This window comes from Temnothorax americanus, unplaced genomic scaffold (assembly GCF_048541705.1).
Source record: "Temnothorax americanus isolate GAGA-0224 unplaced genomic scaffold, ASM4854170v1 Scaffold127, whole genome shotgun sequence".
Lineage (NCBI taxonomy): Eukaryota > Metazoa > Arthropoda > Insecta > Hymenoptera > Formicidae > Temnothorax > Temnothorax americanus.
This window is the reverse complement of record NW_027509261.1, coordinates 10,001-30,672: the sequence shown is the minus strand read 5'-3', so window position 1 is coordinate 30,672 and position 20,672 is coordinate 10,001. Positions and strand designations below refer to the sequence as shown.

Genomic DNA, 20,672 nt, shown 5'->3' with positions numbered 1-20,672 from the left:
GATAAATTAAAATTACGTCTAACATAAAAATAAATCCGCATTTTTATTATTACACATAATTTTAATTCAGCCAATTTTTATTAAAAAAAAAAAAAAAAAGTCTAGACATAATAAAAATAAATTAAAATTATGTCTAGACATAATTTTAATTCATCCAATTTTTATTATGTCTAGACATAATTTTAATTCATTATTAAGAATCGCAATTTTTCTGAAGACAATTATTTTTTGAAACTTTTATATTTAGTATAATTTTATTTATGCTATTAAAAAGTAAAACGGCATGCTATATATCTACGTATATATTACAAATAATTTATCTTGTTTTATAAAAATGTCTGAATATATATTATTCCATTTAATTGATTTTAACTTAAATGAATGTACAAATTTTATTACAATTTTTAAATAAGTGATTTTTCCCACAATTTTGTTTATTTTATATATATAGTTTTATATAAATATAATACATTTATTGATGTAACTTTATACATATAAACTAATTTACTTATATAAACAAAACTTTTTTTATATACTATTATCATCTGCTTGAAATAAAACATTTTATTAAAAAAAAAACTGATTAAAATAAAAATATTTGTTTCTTATTACACAGTTATTTAAAACAAATTCTAAAATCTAGTTGTTTAAACAATATATTGAGGCAGGATTCAATTGTGAGGAGGAGACAGGTTTTTCACGTATCAAGAGACTTATTAATGTGAACGATATATATATATATTAATATTCGGCGCACGAGAGATTTCGCCTTTACAAGGGCTGACATAAAACTAACTAGAACAAAACAAAAACTCGACTTCACCGCAACTGCTAATCGTCTAGGTGCCGGTAGACTCGCCCTTCACTTTTACCGACTAGAGGCAACACGTGTCAAACCTCTCCAACACTTCCACCGTTTCAGCGTGTTGCACACTCGTTCACACTCATACTTGCACCCAACATCCTGAAACGCTCCCTCGGCACAACTTCATTTGAGGTTATAATTGAGTACAACATTCATCGGACGATACTTTTATAATTGCAAATCGGAAACGTACCTCGAGTTCAGCTCTTCTGCGATCAACGAAGTCGGGATCGAACGTGTCAGTCGTCACTTTCTGCCAAGCGTAGAGAACCTTCTTTTCCGGCAGCGATAGTAACACGATGGGTGCGTTCAGCCGATACTCCGCTAGCCTAGCAATCGTGAGCAGTCGCTCGTTTCCTCTCCTTTTAATCCATTAGGTCAAAAGAGAGGAAACGAGCGAAAACGAGCGACTGCTCACGATTGCTAGGCTAGCGGAGTATCGGCTGAACGCACCCAATGTAGGACACGTAGATATCGAATTCGAGGTATTAATACATGTAGACACCGAAAACTACGAAGCGCACTATGTGGACCTCGTCATCGGCAACTTGGAACACGTGGCCATCGAATTCAAGGTATTAATACAATTAATATGTTTCGTGCGCGACCGAGGTACCCTCGGGACACGAAGTATGCCGGGACCACCCTGTCCAGGGCGCGGGGCAAGAACCAAGGAGGTAGCGAAAAGAGGGTTCAAAAAACGCTCGCCGGGTTTTCTGACAAACACACTTTATTGCACATAGAGTACTTCTCGCATTCACGCACCCGAGCACCCGGAGCATTCGCGGGATGGCGGGACGGAAATCTTGAGTCGCTCCTTCTGTCTGCGTGGCTCGCGAAACGGAAATCTTGTAGAACGGTAGATGACCGCCCTCGCGTCCGGAGATCTTGCTCGCGGTTAACGGATATCTTGGCGCGAAGCAGACGAGCGACCGCGGTCACGAGGTGCGAGATGCTCAGGCTTTCCCTTGGTCTCGGGTACGCGATAGTGAGTTCGCTTTTTACACAATCACTATACGCTTTACATTCACGATGATGGTCCGTGTTCACGAACGGCGCGGCACGTCAAGATGGCCGCGAGAGAGGGGTCGATATCGGGATCGAGCTCCCTACGCTGAGTTATTGAGAAGTGCTCGCTTGCACTTACGCTCGGTTATCACAACACTTGTTGCACTCACGATACCCGGGCTGACTGCATGTGACGGTCTCGTTAGCCGTCTGTACGGTCTTTTAGATGAGGATCACGGTACCGCATGCGATGATCACGTGATCTGTTTGTGCTCGTTGCCCCCTCGATTGCGGGCGACAACTCGTCAATCTCGTATGACGAGAGATCGTGCGCGACGACTAATGCCGCTCGCGACGACACGTGTACGCTCGAAACTACCCTCGCACAGGGCGTCTCGCGTTCCCCAATACCGAACTCCTCGCAGTCGGAAAACGGCTCACTCTTCGCGGCACGAGCGAAGGAGCGATTCGAGATGTTTCACGCGGCGATCTCACGGATGCGGCTCGCGATGAAACTTGATTACGGACTTCACGCACTGGCGGTCGAGACCACTCCCGATAGACACAATGTCGCGAACGCCCGGCTCGATGTATCTCTTTTCGCGGCAGAGAACAGAAGAGAGCGCGGATCGATATCGATTATCCTTCGTCCCGATAGGAGACCCTCGGCGGGGGTATGGGCCTCACGAAGGGCGAATCACATGGATCCGCGATGTAACGCGTTGCGCGGTATACATATTTAGGAATACGCGTGCGCGTTTTGCAATCGCGCTGTCGACACGGTAACCGCGATATTCGGGTGATCTCGGATAAAGTCGAGTCAAGCCCGAGGGTTGTTTGTGCTTGCGCCAGGGGCGATGACTTTCGCGACAGCGCCCTGCCACCTGACTTTACCTTAATCCTAAACAATACACCTGGACACCGAAAACTATAGAGCGCACTATGTGGACCTCGTCATCGGCAACCTGGGACACCTAGACATTAAATTCAAGCTTGATTTATAAGAATCGACTTGAAATTTCCCTAGCGGCAGAATTAAAATTATGTCATGACATAATAAAATCGCTGAATTAAAATTATGTTTAGACATAATAGAAATTGGACGAAAATTATGTCTAGACATAATAAAAATTAGATGAATTAAAATTATGTCTGACGTAAAAATAATTATCAAAAATATCGATACCTGAAGATATCGGTACATATACAGTTTCGAACAACATTCAGTAAGACACGCAAATAAAAATAAATAAATAATTTTACAGTTAACGATTTATTAACATTAATCATGCTTTATTGCGGTTATGTTTTATGTTAAAATTGAAAAATATATACAAGGTGTACAACTAAAAGGGTTACAGATTATTATTTAAAAAAAACTAAGCAAAATATTAAATTGTTGTTTTCTTTAGAAATAATAGTCCGTAACACTTTTAGCTTCATACCTTGTATTATATACTGTTTATAAGATTATAAGATATATTGTTTATAAGATTAAGGCGCGTAACACTACAAAAAGGCGTGATATCTGTACAAAATTACCTTTTTAAAAAAAGGTAAAAAAGAGCGCCAAGTACACGCATAGTAGTGTATATGTATTATGTTGTTACCCTGTTATGTTGTTACCTCAAAAAAAAAAACAAAATGGTAGTATTATACCTCCAAATAGCTTTATCCTGTACATACTGTTTATAAAATGCGTAATATACAAAAAAGCGTGATATCCGCACAAAATTACCTTTTTTTAAAAAAGGTAAAAAAAGCGCCAAGTACACGTATAGTAGTGTACATGTTGTTACCTAAAAAAAAATACAAATTGTATTCCCTCGTTGGATTAAATATTTTAATAAAATATTTGTATTTTGTACTGTTACCTCTGTAATTCTTTGTGACCATTAAAAAATACACATGTAAACTTTGTATTTAAATATCTTGTATTCCCTTGTTAAATTTAAATAAAATTTTTTAATCTTATAAAATTGTTATTATACATTCTTTTCTAATTGACACAATGTAAAGATTTTTCAAAGTAATGCAACAATTATTTTTTGAGGCAATATACATGTTCTCTCTGTAATTGGCGCTCTAATTTAAAGAGATATCATTTTATTTTGTAATTGTAATCGATCACTTGAAGCGCGACTCTTCTTTTTGATAAGGTAGCATAATTTTGTGACGTGTATCACTTGGGTTATAATTTTTCGGAAATAAAGATACTGCTGCTTAGATTTTTTCGAGATTTTTTGAGATATAAAGATCTACCACTTGTTACTTAGGTTTTTTCGAGGTATAATGCTACTACTTTTTTTTTTTTTAGGTATGAATATAACGCTAAACCAAAATTGTTAATACCCAAACAAACCTTTTTATGTTTGTAACTCGCAAAATCAAATTATTCTTCATGTGGAGATAATGTTTTTAAACACGAAATAACATATTCTCAGCACTACAAGAGACTCTGACGTTCACCGCTCAAAATCAGAACGTTTTTAATACAATAAGACCGTCTTATTGCTAATGCTTGTCTTTATTGTCTTTGCCTGACGCTTTACTTCCCGCGCGCCGTTGATCATTGCACACTCGGTAGAATCAACGCCCTCTTCCTGGGTCGCCGCGAGGCCTCGTTTCACCGCCTCGGCTTGCTTCCTGGACGCTCTCCTTGCTCGTATGAGTGACTTCGACAGCAGCACGTCCTCCAAGACGATTGGCCGTTGTCGCTGCTCCACCGGGGCTACTCCGAACGCAGCTGACGGCTGCACGGAGAAGTCGAAAGCGACGGCCGGTAAAGTCGGTGGAACGAAGGGCTCGGAGCCTTGGTCAGTGTCGTCAACGAGGTGCTGAACGCTGGTAAAGAAAACATTTGGATTACCGACAGCGGGGCATCGGCGCATATCACACATAGACGCGAGTGGTTGAAGGACTATCGGCGAGTGCTAAACGGCGGAACGATATCGCTGGGAGACAATAAAGAATGTAAAGTTATTGGCACGGGAACTGTCGTGATTGAGAAGTTCGTCGATGGAGCGTGGTTTGAATAGCGAATAGAGAACGTTATTTATGTTCCTGAGATGAAAAAGAATCTTTTTTCGGTTGAAGTATGCACGTCGCGGAGTTACGAGGTGATTTTCCGGAAAAATTACGTACCAATAAGTGACGGCGACAGAATGCTCGCGTCTGGCGTAAAACAAGAGAACGAAATCTACAGAATGCTATTCAGAGTAAAACGTGCGAATGCCGGCGAGGAGGCGAATGTGGCGGCGACAGATATTCAAGTGTGGCACGAGGGGCTCGGACATGTTAATGGTCGTAAGTTGCGTGAACTAGTCAAGAAAAGCCTCGTGGACAGAGTAAAGCTGTCTGAAAAAGGTGATTTATTCTGTGATTCGTGTCAGATGAGAAAATCACATAGACTCGAGTTTCGAAAAAAGCGCGACAGAGCGGCGACGGTTCCGGGCGAAGTGGTTCACACGGACGTATGCGGGCCGATGTCCGTGGAAACTCTGGGAGGTGCGCGATTTCTTCTGACGTTTAAAGACGATGCAACAAGTTTTCGCTACATATACTTTCTGCGGCACAAGAGTGATGTGTACGAAAAATTTAAGGTGTTCGACAAGCTAGTGGAAAACAAGTTCGGCAAGCCGATGAGAGTTCTGAGGTTCTACAATGGTTGAGAGGAATTCAACGAGAGAGTACTGCACCATATACGCCGGAGCAGAACGAAAAAGCTGAACGAAACAACAGGACGATCATCGAAGCGGCGAGGACGATGATACATGAGAAGAGTCTCCCACTGACCCTGTGGGCAGAGGCATCAAACACGGTGTACTTACTCAATCGATCGAGATCATCCGGAACACGGGGCGAGTCAACGCCGTACGAGCTTTGGGTCGGCAAGGAACCAAATCTGAAACATCTGCGTATTTTTGAATCTGAAGCGTACGTGCATGTACCGAAGCGGATGACAACGAAGCTCGATGTACGAGCAAGAAGGATGCTGCTTGTCGGATACGATTGTGACTCGTCGAATTACCGTGTGTGGGACCCGGTGACAAAGAAAGTCATGGTATCACGTGACGTAGTGTTCAAAGAAAAGATCGGGAAAATAGCATTTCCGGTCGATAACGAAGAGAACGACGATATAATTCTGCCGAAAGTCGTAGAAGAGCGAAATCAAAAAGGTGCCGAGGAAGAAAGGAGCGACGAGGACAGCGCGGTAGGCGAGGACGTATTTTCACCGGCTGTCGACGGAGCAGCGGCGGTGGAAGAAGAGCCAGTTGAGAGAGCGCAACCGGTCGTCCAAGAGCAAAATCTGCGAGAACGCTCGAGCTTGAGGCGACCTTCTCGCTACGAGTCAAACGTGGCGGAATACAAAGTGCCGTTGTCGTACGAGGAAGCGATGCGAAGCAGTGAAGCGTCGCAGTGGATTGAAGCAATCGGAGACGAGCAGAAGGCGCATCGAGAGAACAAGACGTGGTTACTGGTCGAGCGGAAACCTGGTATGAAGTTGATCGATTCAAAATGGGTCTTTAGGCTAATGAAAGATCCAGAGAGCAACGTGTATCGGTTCAAGGCGTGACTGTGTGCTCAGGGTTTTATGCAGCGGCAAGGAGTATATTTTATGGAAACTTTCGCGCTAGTCGTGAGATATGATTCGCTGAGAGTGCTCCTCGCGATTGTTGCAGCAAAGGATTTCGAGTTGGCTCAGTTCAACGTTTAAACGGCGTTTTTACACGGGAAGCTGGAAGAAGAAATCTTCATGGAGATACCGAAGTGTCTCAGCGTCGAAGATTTGCGAGGAAGTGCGAGGAAAAGTGTTGTGTGCCGCTTGGAAAAATCCCTATATGGACTCAAGCAGGCGCCGAAGTGCTGGAACGAAAAGTTCAGTGCATTCTTGCAAAAATTCGAGTTCAAAAAAACCGAAGCCGATAGATGCATTTTTGTCGGGAGTGTCGAAGGTTCGATAGTTTACTTGGCGTTATTCGTGGACGACAGGTTGATTGCAGCCAAGTCCCACGAAATAAATGAGCGTGTGATTAAGCACCTAAGCAGTGTGTCTGCGATCACTACAGGAGATTCGAGTGTGTAGGGATGCAGATTGATCGTGACAGAGAGAAAAAACTATTTTCTTACATCAGAGTGCGTATGTGCGAATGATCGAGAAGTTCGGAATGAGCGATGCTAAACCGATCGGAGTTCCGGCGGATCCGCATGTAGTGCTGAGCCCTGTTGTCGAGGGCAAGATAAAATCCGAGAATGTACCGTATTGTGAGGCGGTCGGCTCACTAATGTTTCTCGCGGTCGTTTCACGTCAGTAGTTATACTAGGCGGGTTCCAAACCGGGAGCTCCGAGGGGGGGTGAGGGAGGGGGGGTATCGGATTACGCGGGGGGAGGTGAGGGGGTGAGGGAGGGGGGGTATCGGATTTCGCAGGGATGAGGGGGAGGGGGGTATCGGGTTACACAGGGGTATTAGGTTACAAGGAGATAACGCGGGGGTGAGGGGCGGGGGGAGGGGCGGGGTATTGGGCTACACAAGGATATCGGATTTTGCGGGGGTGAGGGGTAGGGGTATCGGGTTACACAAAAATATCGGATTTTTCGCGGGGTGGGGGGAGGGGGGGTTGACCTTGACATACCACCGGGATGACTCACCGGGATGAGTCACCGGGATGATTCACCCGCGCCGCTGGTCCGCGCCGCTGGTCCGCGCGGGGGGAGGGGGTTCGCGGTCGCGCCGCGGGTCCGCGTGGGGGTCCGCGGGGGTCCGCGGGTCCGCGTGGGGGTCCGCGGGAGTCCGCGGGGGCCGCGTGGAGGTCCGCGGTTGCGCCGCGGGGTCCGTCGGGTTGCGGGGGCCTCGTTCGCAACGACGCCGCTTGGCGGCGTACAATGAGTAAGACTAACTCAATAGCGCACTGCGTAGGAGCGTGTATTTTTGTCGATGACGCATCAAACCTGTCGGGACATGTTCGTCGTAAACAACATTTTTCTAGAAAAAAGGGGGTGTTATCTCGTAGACTAAACAATTTCGCGCTATTTTTTACGACGCAGTACGTAAAAGACAAAGGAAGAAATGACGTCATCGGGACGATGATCGATCCGATAACGCATCGAACCTGTTGGAACATGTTCGTCGTAAACAACATTTTCGAGGAAAAGGGGGAGGTGTTATCTCGTATACTAAACAATTTCGCGCTATTTTTTACGACGCAGTACGTAAAAAAACAAAAGAAGAAATGACGTCATCGGGACGATGATCGATCCGATAACGCATCGAACCTGTTGGAACATGTTCGTTGTAAACAACATTTTCAAGGAAAAGGGGGAGGTGTTATCTCGTAGACTAAACAATTTCGCGCTATTTTTTACGACGCAGTACGTAAAAGACAAAGGAAGAAATGATCTTTCAAGATTCAATTGGAGCGAGAAAGAGGGCAAAGGGTATATAACGAGGGATGAAGCGCGTCGAGCCGCATTAGTATACGATTTGAGAGCGATACATCGGTCAAAGAGCATCGAGATTTATTGTGTGGTTAAACACGTTATCACGTACAAGTGCTGTGAAGTGATATAATAAAAGAACTGGTGCGAAAATGATGAAACATGGATCAATTCGAGTAAACCGAACGCGATCTATTGGAGCTATCCGACCAAGTAGCTACCGTGGGTGAATATTTCACATGGACACTGCAATGCGCGGAATTCGTCGAGCAGCTCGAGACACGCTGTAGTGCCAAACGTCAGCGGCTCTCCGACAATCCAACGATCGGGCAGAGGCAATCGTTGGTTGCCCGAATCGCGCGACTCGAGGGTGTGAAGTCGCGATTGGAAAAACAATTTATCAATAGCGGTGGTAATTATGCGAATGCAGGCACCAGTGGCGACACGCGCGCGGCAGAACTCGTATGGCAAAAAATCGACGCCGGGTTCGAAACGCGAATAATGACCGGTGCGGTAATTAATACAGACCATATAGAACCGCGACAATTTTTGGAAGACGCCTGCAGCGTAGTGTGCAAGCGAGTACGAGACATTATAAAAACACATAACTGAGTCAAAGTGAACACCGTGTTCAACGGGGAGTTTGTGGCGGGTGATAAACGTGCCAATAAAAGTATATGTACAAATAACATAGAACTCTGTGGTACATCGCATTTGCATGATTGGTACGAGCTGCACGTTATCGAGCCCACATTAGCGAAACTCGAGGAGTTCCCGGAACGCGACAGTGGGTGGGCGTTGACTCGAATCCTCAATTTGACGGTGAGCGTCAACAAATACAATCCTTTGCGCGCGGGGTGTCACTTGGAATTGTCTAAAGATATTAAAGTAAAGAACGCGGTGATCAATGTGCTGTCTATGGACAATGCGTGTTTTGCGTGGTCAGTGGTCGCCGCCTTACATCCAGCCGAAAGACATCCAAAACGGGAATCATCATACCCGCATTATTCAAGGGTACTGGATTTACGAGACATTGAGTTCCCAATGACGTTGAGTCAAATTAAACAGTTCGAACGACTCAACGATATATCCGTCAACGTCTATACCATCAAGGGACAGAAGACTTCAAACGTTCTTCCAATACGGCTTACCGACCGCACAAGTGTTAAAAAACATGTTAATCTGCTGTACATGCAAAATCCGCGAGACAACAATGTTGGACATTTCGCGTGGATTAAAAATCTATCCCGTCTCGTGAGCTCACAATTGAGCAAGAAGAAGAACAAAAAATACTTTTGCGATCGGTAAGTACTTATATTTTTTAATAATATATATATCATTTTTATATTTTGTGTATAAAAAAAAATTATATTTATGATTCTTTTTTTGCAGATGTCTTCACTACTTTAGTTCGAGCGTCAAGTTGCAGTCTCACACTGTAGACTGCCGAAAGGTAAACGATTGCGCTATCAAACTACCGAGTGAAGACAACAAGTGGCTGTGCTTCAAGAACCACAGCAGGAAAGAGCGACTTCCCTTCGTGGTATACGCCGATCTGGAGTGTGTGCTGCAGAAGACACAACCGGAGACGAAACACGCGTCATACGCCTATCAACATCATCGAGTATGTAGTATAGCATACTACATACAGTGCTCGTATGATGAAACATTATCAGCGTATCAATTTCGTCGCGATAACGACTGCGTCGCGTGGTTCGTCGAGGAACTCCAAGGATTGGCGCATCGCGTAAAGAACGTCTTGTCCGACATTGTATGCATGGTAGACCTAACGCGAGACGAGTGGGAGACATTTCACAGCGCGGCGCAATGTCACATATGTGAAAAACCGTTCGCGCCAAATAATCGTGTACGCGATCATTGCCACCTAACTGGGTGTTACAGATGTCCAGCACACTCGACGTGCAATCTGAATTATAAGGAATCTCACTTTATCCCAGTAATATTCCACAATCTGTCAGGCTATGACGCGCACTTTATTATCCAGGAGATAGCTGCCGCGTTCGAAGGCTCAATCGATGTACTGCCTATAACAAAGGAAAAGTACATCTCATTTACTAAACACGTGAAAGACACCACGGAAAGATCTGATTTGCGAAGCGATATAAAATTAAGATTTATCGACTCATACAAATTTCTGAGCGCGAGTCTCGCAAAATTGGCATCCTTTCTAGATAATAATAAATTAAAAATTATACGTTCAAAATTTTCCGCGTTATCCGACGACGATTTCGAATTATTGACGCGAAAAGGTGTCTTTCCATACGAATACGTGGACAGCGTCGAAAAGCTGGAGGATACATGTTTACCGCCGCGCGATTCATTTTATAGTTCCTTGACCGGTGACACCGTATCCGAGAACGATTACGCGCACGCCGCGAACGTATGGCAGCGATTCTCCGTTCGAACTCTGGGCGAATACAGCGATGTATACCTGAAAAGCGATGTCTTGCTGTTGGCCGACGTGTTTGAAAATTTCCGCGACAGCTGCGTCGCGAGTTACGGACTTGATCCCGCGTACTACTACACTTTACCAGGCTTTACGTGGGACGCGATGTTGAAACATACATGTATCAATTTTGAACTACTGACCGACGTTGACATGGTCATGTTTATCGAACGTGGTATACGCGGCGGCCTGAGTCAATGTTCCGGCAGATACGCGAAGGCCAACAACAAGTATATGGAGTTGTACGATTCATCGAAACCGTCATCGTACCTAATGTACTTCGATGTCAACTTATACGGCTGGGCGATGTGTAAGCCACTGCCCTACGCAGAGTTTCGATGAGTCGAAGACGCGTCAAATTTCGACGTTAACGCGATCGCTTTGGATTCGCCTACGGGCTATATTCTCGAGGTCAATCTTGAGTATCCACAGGATAAACACGACGCGCACACTGACCTACCGTTCTGTCCGACGCGCGATAAACCATCCGGCAAACGGCAGGACAAACTTCTCGCCACGCTGCACGATAAGAAGCGTTATGTCATCCATTATCGCAATCTGCAATAGTGCACGCGCCATGGTCTTCGCATCACTAAAATACATCGCGTATTACAATTTGCTCAATCTGAGTGGCTCCGCTCTTACATCGAACTCAATACAAAATTCAGAATACAAGCCAAAAATGAGTTCGAAAAAACGTTATATAAATTAATGTATAACGCTGTTTTTGGGAAAACAATGGAGAATGTACGAAATCACGTCGATGTAAAATTAGTGACGAAGTGGAAGGGTAGATACGGTGCAGAGGCAATGATCGCGCGACCGAATTTTCACAGCAGTAGCGTGTTTTCAGAAAATCTGGTAGCCATCGAACTGCGCAAACTCGAGGTGAAACTCGACAAACCGATCTACGTCGGCATGTGCATCCTCGACATGTCGAAGGTGTGCCTATACGAATTTCACCACGAATACATGTCTCCCTTGTACCGTCCGTACGACGATAAGCGATATATCGTGCCGGATTCGACCGATACGTTGCCGTAGGGACATTATCGCATACCTTTATCATAGTAGTTATTGTAATAAGGAACAGTGAAGATTCATGTATGTATGTATGTAATATAATGTATGTATGCATGTATGTATGTAATGTATGCAATACATGTAATAAAATGTATGTATGTATGTACATATAAATGTATGTACGTAATGTATGTAGTATAACATATATGTATGTATGTAAGAAATAGTCCTCAAGTAAATATCGTATTATATATGAGAAGGGATATTAATAAGGATATCGCGCACATGTATTTAGTATTTAATATTTTTTATTATATACTGTATATGTATCACATATTTCAAACATTTTATATGTATCATTTTTTATATTAAGAATAAAATACAGTTTGCACAAATTAAATAACATTGTTCTTGTGTATCCAAGAGTTGTGCGATCCATCGAATCCCAGCCATTTCACGTAAACCTCGTCGCCCCTCCTGCGCAGTACTTTTTCCACGAGATACACGTCTGGATAAGTCGCGCGATGCAACTCGTGCTCGTAGAACCCTCCAGAGACGGATTTTCCACGATAGTCCTCGAGTAGATAGGTTACGGGATTGGTACGCTGCACTTTAACGATCTTAAACACCTCGGTGGTCCAATTCGGCGTGTAACCCTCCTCAAAAATTGTCTTGTATTTGCTGACCCGTACCGAGTCGCCCACTTTGAATTTTGCCGGGCCCGCGATCTTTATCGCGCTGTACACCGTAGCCAAGAGTCTTTCGGCGATCGCGGGGGTAACGTCGACGGGTCGCATGCCGATAATTCGATGCTTGCGCGCGTTGTAATCCGACACGAGTCGCGGCAACGCGTCGACCCACTTGTAATTTCCGTTGAGCGTAAACATCTTCCACATGTTGTTCTTTAACGTACGATTGAATCGCTCGACGACCGACGCTTTCAACACCGAATACGTGGAATAATGATTGATGTCGTGTTTTCTCACGAGACATTGCACGTCGGTGTTGTAAAATTCCTTCCCCATGTCGGTTTGTAGATTACTAGGGCACCTCTCGCTATCTCGAATTATCTCAGCGATAGCGTCAGCCGTCTCGCTGCCACCTTTACCCTTAAGCGGCACGGCTCACGCATACTTGCTCAACACATCGATGACGGTAAGTATGTAGTGGTAGCCTCCGTTGAAACGCGAGTACGGACGCATCTCGACGATGTCAGCCTGCCACAGGTTGTCGTACCCTCACACTATATGACGTGTCTTCGGGGAAAATTTTTTCTCGCCGGAGCGTGCAATTCGTCCACCAACCGTCGCTTTTCGATATTTTTATCCACATCGGTCGATTTTAACGGTCTCATGTTTCGTTGTCGCCGTTTCTACTTCTAGTGCATCGTTCGTAGCAGTTTCTGAACAGTTCGTAACTTCTTCTGAAGAGTTCGTAACCGCTTCTGAACCATTCGTAACCGCTTCTGAACCATTCGTGAATCGTTCGTTGTCGTTTGTTGTCGTCGTCAGTTAACTGCTTCTTACCACTCATCGTCGTCGTCGTCGACGTTCTTTAGCCGTTTGTAGCCTTTTTTGTCTCCGCGTAGTTTGAAAATGTTTCTAAACCGCTCGTAATCGTTTTTAAGCTGTTTTTGAACCGTTTGACATCCGTCCGACAAGCGTTCTCGAACCGCTAGACAGCCGTCCGACAACCGTTCTCGAGTCGTTCGTTGCCGTTCCTCGCCGTCGTTAATGAACCGTTGCTTCTCTTCACTCGACGCCTTTCGATAGTCGTTTTTGCTGAACCGTTTGTCCATTGTTGTTGTTGTTGTTGTTGTTATTGTTTGTTGTCGCGTCCGATTCAACGGTGCTCGAATGGCGAAGCTTGTTTATCGTAGTCCGTAACGCTTGCAGATCCTTCTCGAACGCAGTCAGCTTCTCGTCTGATTCTTTTCGTTGATTGTTCAACATTTTAAAGAATTGATCAATGTACAGTTTGTTAACCGCGTCACCGTCAGTCTCAAGTTGCGCTACGAGGTCCACATAGTGCGCTCTATAGTTTTCGGTGTCCAGGTGTATTAATACCTTGAATTCGATGGCCACGTGTTCCAAGTTGCCGATGACGAGGTCCACATAGTGCGCTTCGTAGTTTTCGGTATCTACATGTATTAATACTTCGAATTCGATATCTACGTGTCCTACATTAAGTGCGTTCAGCCGATACTCCGCTAGCCTAGCAATCGTGAGCAGTCGCTCGTTTTCGCTCGTTTCCTCTCTTTTGACCTAATGGATTAAAAGGAGAGAAAACAAGCAAAAACGAGCGACTGCTCACGATTGCTATGCTAGCGGAGTATCGGCTAAACGCACCCATTCAAATTTAAAGTTATTAATACACCTAGACACCAAAAACTATGAAGCGCACTATGTGGACCTCGTCATCGGCAACCTGGGACACCTAAACATCGAATTCAAGGTATTAATACACGTAGACACCGAAAACTACGGAGTTCACTATTTAGACATCGTCATCGGCAACCTGGGACACTTAGACATCGCATTCAACGTATTATTACACTTGGACACCGAAAACTATGAAGCGCACTATGTGGACCTCGTCATCGGCAACCTGGGACACCTTGACATCGAATTCAACGTACGATTACACCTGGACACCGAAAACTATGAAGCGCACTATCTGGATCCCGTCATCGGCAACCTGGGATACGTGGACATCGAATTCAAAGTATTAATACACGTAGACACCGAAAACTATTTTATTTTTCACATACCAACAAATAGTTTTTGCGTCAGTAACAAAAGAGCATCGGCAAAAAATGCCCGTTTTCGGTACCTCGATTTTTGAAACTTTTTTTATGCCAAATGGTTACTTATGATGACCCAATAATCCCTGCAAAATTTTAAGAGGAGCATACGCCCCGTTTAAGAAATATAGGGGGTCAAAGTTGACCATTTCCAATCAAAAAATATAGCAGCTTCACATTTATACTCCAATAATAATGTCCAAAAAAATCAGCCGAAATGGTTCTTTTAAGATTTTTGGCTGCTGATTACGAATCTGAAATCAGATTTTAAAAATTCAAAATGGCGGATCCAATATGGCGGACTGATTTTTCTTAAATCTATCGGATTCATTTGAAACTCGTTACTCGGGGGTTTCGGGGGTCGCTGATTGCGAATCTGAAGTCAGATTTTAAAAATTCAAAATGGCGGATCCAATATAGCGGACTGATTTTTCTTAAATTCATCGGATTCACTTGAAACTCGTTACTCGGGGATTTTGGGGGTCGCTGATTACGAATCTGAAGTCAGATTTTAAAAATTCAAAATGGCGGATCCAATATATCCAACAAAGGCAAGATGTAATAATCCAACTAACGAAGGCAAGATGTAATGTATAATCCAGCCAGCAAAAACAAGTTGTAATCGACAATCCAGCCAGCAAAAGCAAGTTGTAATAATCCAATTAACGAAGGCAAGATGTAATGCATAATCCAGCCAGCAAAGGCAAGTTGTAATAATCCAACCAACAAAGGCAAGATGTAATGCATAATCCAGCCAGCAAAGGCAACTTGTAATAATTCAACCAACGAAGGCAAGATGTAATGCATAATCCAGCCAGCAAAGGCAAAATGTAATCGACAATCCAGCCAGCAAAGGCTAGTTGTAATAATCCAACCAACGAAGGCAAGATGTAATGCATAATCCAGCCAGCAAAGGCAAGATGTAATCGACAATCCAGCCAGCAAAGGCAAGTTGTAATAATCCAACCAACGAAGGCAAGATGTAATGCATAATCCAGCCAGCAAAGGCAAGATGTAATGCATAATCCAGCCAGCAAAGGCAAGATGTAATGCATAATCCAGCCAGCAAAGGCAAGTTGTAATAATCCAACCAACGAAGGCAAGATGTAATGCATAATCCAGCCAGCAAAGGCAAGTTGTAATAATCCAACCAACGAAAGCAAGATGTAATGCATAATCCAGCCAGCAAAGGCAAGATGTAATCGACAATCCAGCCAGCAAAAGCAAGTTGTAATGTAGGTTCTTTAGTTTTCTGTTTGCATTGGTTGTGGCTTTTCCTTAGGTATAGTTATAGAAACGTCACATATTCCAGGGTTAGGTGTACTTATTTCATGATATTGTCCGTATCCAAGAAACCAAACAATTGTCATAATGTGACTACAACAACCAACTGTTGTAGCGCCACTTTCACACGTACAAAAATATTCTTTAATAGAGTTTCGTCCTGTTAAGGCTCTGTCAAAAAGAACAAAGATGTGATGGTGTTTTCCACCACGGTATCGTGATTTCATGTAAGCTTTTATTAATATAGGATCTTGGATAGTAATATTAAAATCTGTGTATCCAATAGCTGCTGTTTTGTGTTTTGGGTTTGGTTGAAACTTAGAAACCAGAAATATTCCTTCATTCTGATGTTCTGCATAATAGGAAGTATCATTTAGTATTTGATAAGGACCCAGGGCGGCCACCTCAACACAATGAAATGTTAATGAAATGATGATCTGCTGATCGTCTTTTGTTTTCAGGGTTTCGTAACTCTAGGCCGAACTGTTTAAAACGAGACTCAGTCCGCTCGATGCTCACCGCTCCTAGGTAGAATATAGGTCCAATGTAAGGAAAAATAGGTCCATTGTAGGACAAAATAGGTTCTATGTAAATTTAATGTAGTGACAAAGAAGATTTAGTTTTGGTTAAAAGTTAGTTCACCGTTAGATTCGTAATCAGCGACCCCAAAAACCCCCGAGTAACGAGTTTCAAGTAAATCCGATGAATTTTGAAAAAATCAGTCCGCCATATTGGATCCGCCATTTTGAATTTCTCTAAACTGACTTCAATTTCGTAATCAGCGACTCCAAAAACCCCCGAGTAACGAGTTTCAAGTAAATCCGATAAATTTAAGAAAAATTCGTCCGCCATATTGAATCCGCCATTTTAAATTTTTAAAATCTGACTTCAGATTTGTAATCAGCAGCCAAAAATCTTAAAAGAACCATTTCGGCTGAATTTTTTGGACATTATTATTGGAGTATAAATGTGAAGCTGCTATATTTTTTGATTGGAAATGATCGACTTTGACCCCCTATATTTCTTAAACGGGGCGTATGCTCCTCTTAAAATTTTGCAGGGATTATTGGGTCATCATAAGTAACCATTTGGCATAAAAAAAAGTTTCAAAAATCAAGGTACCGAAAACGGGCATTTTTTGCAAGGGGCTTGCCGATGCTCTTTTGTTTGCTAATACAAAACATTTTTTGCAGTGTAAAATGTATTTGAAATATCTCTGAAGTGTTTCTGCAATATTTCGTAAATATATTTCAAAGATATTTCAGTTATTACAGAAATATTGACGAAATTTTTTAGCAAAGTAGATTTGAAATAATTGCGGACATTGAAACATTGCCGAAATGATGTAGAAACGGTTGTGAAATATTTCTGAAGTATTGATGAAAAGTGTAATATTTCAAATAAAATTTTGCAAACATTTTTCTGAAATATTACATGCCGAGTGGGATATGATATGTGCAGGGGAGGGGTGTCAGTCCCCCGGAGGCGAGCTTGTCTAAATTGTTTAAAGGACCAAAGGGGGGTAATCAAAATCCCCTCCCAAACAAGATGTAAAGCGAGAAAGCAAGTAAGGTGCACATGCAACGAAATAACGAAAGCGACTCACCGTTGGTCCGCCGGCGGTCGTCTCCTGGAGAAGTCGCCGATTTCCGCTTTATCTCGTTGGTCTCGTGGCTGCTTAGAAAGGCCTCGTCTGGTTCGGCATGCATTCGCAAAGCAGCTAGGTTCGCAATGGCAAGACAGGCGCATGTAAGCAAGGCAAGGCAAGCATGCGAGAAATCGGTGAGCGTGCGGCTGGGAGTTCCCAAAATATTGATGCGCGTTCTACGACTTCTTAAGGTGGTTCATGCATTTAGGTCAAATGTAGTTAGCCCGGAAAATGTGATATGAAATAAAAAGTTAACGTTCCTAAAGTGTGTCTGTAAAATTTCGAATTTTTTAACCGATTGGTTCCAGAGATATATATGTCCGCAAACTTTGCCAATTTAACACGGGGGGTAGCCGCTCTTGCGAAAAATGAGACTAAAGCTTATGCTGCTTATGCTGCAAAAATTGCAATACTTAAAAAATAGATGAACGAACCAAAAACTGACGAAACGATGCAATAAACATTTTGCAAAAGATACTGGATGAAAGCCCGAGTTCATTGACCGAATCATATAATAATAAAACGTAATTTTCGATTGACTAAATCGACAACACGGAACTAATGGCTGGACTCGAGCGGCACTAGCGGCAGCTCGGCAACGTCGCACATGTCAACTGCTGAGTATAGCGCACGGAGGTATAGATTCTATCAATTTTTCGTTTCGTCTCGAAACGTCCCTTACGTCGAGGCTGCTCGCTGTAGCTCATATTTCACACTTGTATCGCTTGTATGTACAAAGTTATGTAGATTGCGACGACGAAGACTGCTGACTCAGCTGACTGCAACGTTGCCGCGCTGCTGTTGTACATCACTGTTAAAAAAGATATGAAATTTACAACACATTTACAATACCATGGTAAATGAAATTTACAAACTGGGTATCTAAAATAAAAATGCTTGCATTTGTATAGCTAAATTCATACACAAACATGAATTTGAATCACTAATATAAAATTTAATACACACAACATTGAATATTATAAACCCGTTTAAGATTTTTTGGAATACGCAAAGTAATAATACATATTTTTGATTGAAAATGAGAACATTTGTATATGAATTTATTTGTTGCAAACAAAGCATTGAAAATACAATACGACTTTGGATTTTAATTACGGCGAACTGAAAAATACGATGCACTCGAAATTGAATATTACGATATGCGTAATACATATTATGTATTATTACCTTCCGTATTCCAAAAAATCTTAAATAGGTTTTTAATATTCAATGTTATGTGTCTTATTAAACAATAAGACATCAACTGTTATAAAAGACAAAGTGTGAAAACGCCAGGCAACTGCGCCGCGAAATGGTGCGCAGATGCCTACGCACCTAATTGGTCCGTGGTGGCGTGCGAGTTAATCTGCAAGTGCGTGGCGCGCGTCGTAGACGCACACGGTCGTGACGGATGGAGTATTATTAAAGGTAAAGGTCGGTTGGTGAGAATCGATGAAAGGGTTGCCGATTTTTGCCTAAAAAGTGTATAAGTTATACATCTCTATCGTCTTATATAGAGTATTAAAGGAAGGTTGTTTTGAATTTGGCGAGGATCGTTGAAAGAGGTACCGATTTATGTCTAAAAAATGTATAAGTTATTTGATGGATAAAGTATTATTTTTAAGGAAGGTTGTTATTGAATTTGGCGAGGATCATGGGTGATGTAAAAAGTTATTAAAGATATGTGTTTATAAATCATATATTAGTGTGTTACGGAAAGGGGCAATGTTATCGACGCCGATAACGCGGTCGATTGAACGACTCGATATATCGACGGAGAGATCTCGAGACAGGCGTTGAAGTCGCGGGGAGCGAGCGTGCATGGACTGTCCCGCGTGCGTGTGTTGAGGTTGGTTGTGTCGTGAGACGACATTGTTACGTTATCTTGTGTGTGGTGTACGAATTCGAGGGCAGTTACACGGTCATCCCGCGGATGACCATCAGAGTTTGACCCTTGCCGTTGCCAATACGAGGCGTACGAGACGCTTGCCGTTGCCAATACGAGATTTAAGGGCAGTTTCGAGATTTGAGGGCAGCTTCGAGATATAAGAGAAAGTGGCCGAAGGTCACGCGGAAGGCGGCAGTATTCTTGTCCGCCATTACGGCAGTGCCCGACTTGCGGCATCTTTCCACGTGCCAATGTGAATATCTTACCTGTACCACGGTATTGAGAGAGAGAAAGAGACCTCCGGCTCTCCGCGACAGAGTCATAATTCGATTCTTGTCCTACTGCGTTAATATTGTTGCGTGCATGCCGCCCGGTATGCTTCGAGTCCGAGCTGAAGCGTGCGACGAGCCGTCTTTCCGAAATGTCCTTAGCAACGAGCTTGTTGATTTATGGATTTATTGATTTAATGAAACAGCTGATGGATTTTGTCTCGAGCTGTTGGACCGTGCGGACGTGGTCCACGCTCCTCTGTATCGCGAGCCTTTAATAAACGTTGAGATTGTTTTTCCCATTATACCGCAGTGTCTCCTTTATTTCCGCGAGCGTCGGGAGTGCGAGCGAGTGAGTGACTGTGCGAGAACGAGCGACGCGGCGAGCGCAACAATACAAGGTCCTTTCCTAGCCTCACTTTCTCCATGAGAGTGATCCGCATTAATATTATACTTATGACGGTTATGTTTACGTTTACTGCATTACCGTGTAATCCGTACTCACGTTAATTTTGTTCACGACAGACACGTTAATTTTATGCTTATTCATACGGGTGCCTTACAACTATTTACGTTAACGTCTATTGCCACAAATCAGAGATAATTAGTACAGTCCGTTGCATTTGTGTGATTATTTTCTTTCTGCATGCGAAAGTGTGGTTTCTTTCAATGATACAAGCCGTGCTAACTTTGTTTCCGTTTTGGATTTGACTTATTACCCGTTTTTGCCAGCATCATGATTCCACATGTCCAGCGATCCAAATTTTCGTGGAAGAAATATTTCAAAATACCACAAGTTACATGGCTGAGATAAGTTGTCTGAAAAAATTATAACACCCTTTTTCACAGCGATATGCGTTACTTGAAATTTTAAGTCAAAATAAATATATGTAAATTTGGGAAGAACATGAGCATCATTGTAGTTTTTTTCAATTTTTTCAGATAAGATGTATGTATGTCAGTTTTGTGCCTACCGCAGTC

At 43.0% G+C, this 20,672-nt stretch overlaps 1 protein-coding gene across 1 annotated transcript; it reads left to right on the top strand.

Annotated features, from left to right (window-relative positions):
* Positions 1-7,023: 7,023 nt before the first annotated feature.
* On the top strand, positions 7,024-11,118 carry LOC143893767 (uncharacterized). Its single transcript, XM_077399485.1, has 4 exons — positions 7,024-7,180; positions 9,004-9,496; positions 9,702-10,370; positions 10,815-11,118. The coding sequence occupies exons 1-4, from the start codon at positions 7,024-7,026 to the stop codon at positions 11,116-11,118; spliced, it is 1,623 nt and encodes a 540-aa protein (XP_077255611.1).
* The last annotated feature ends 9,554 nt before the right edge of the window (positions 11,119-20,672 follow it).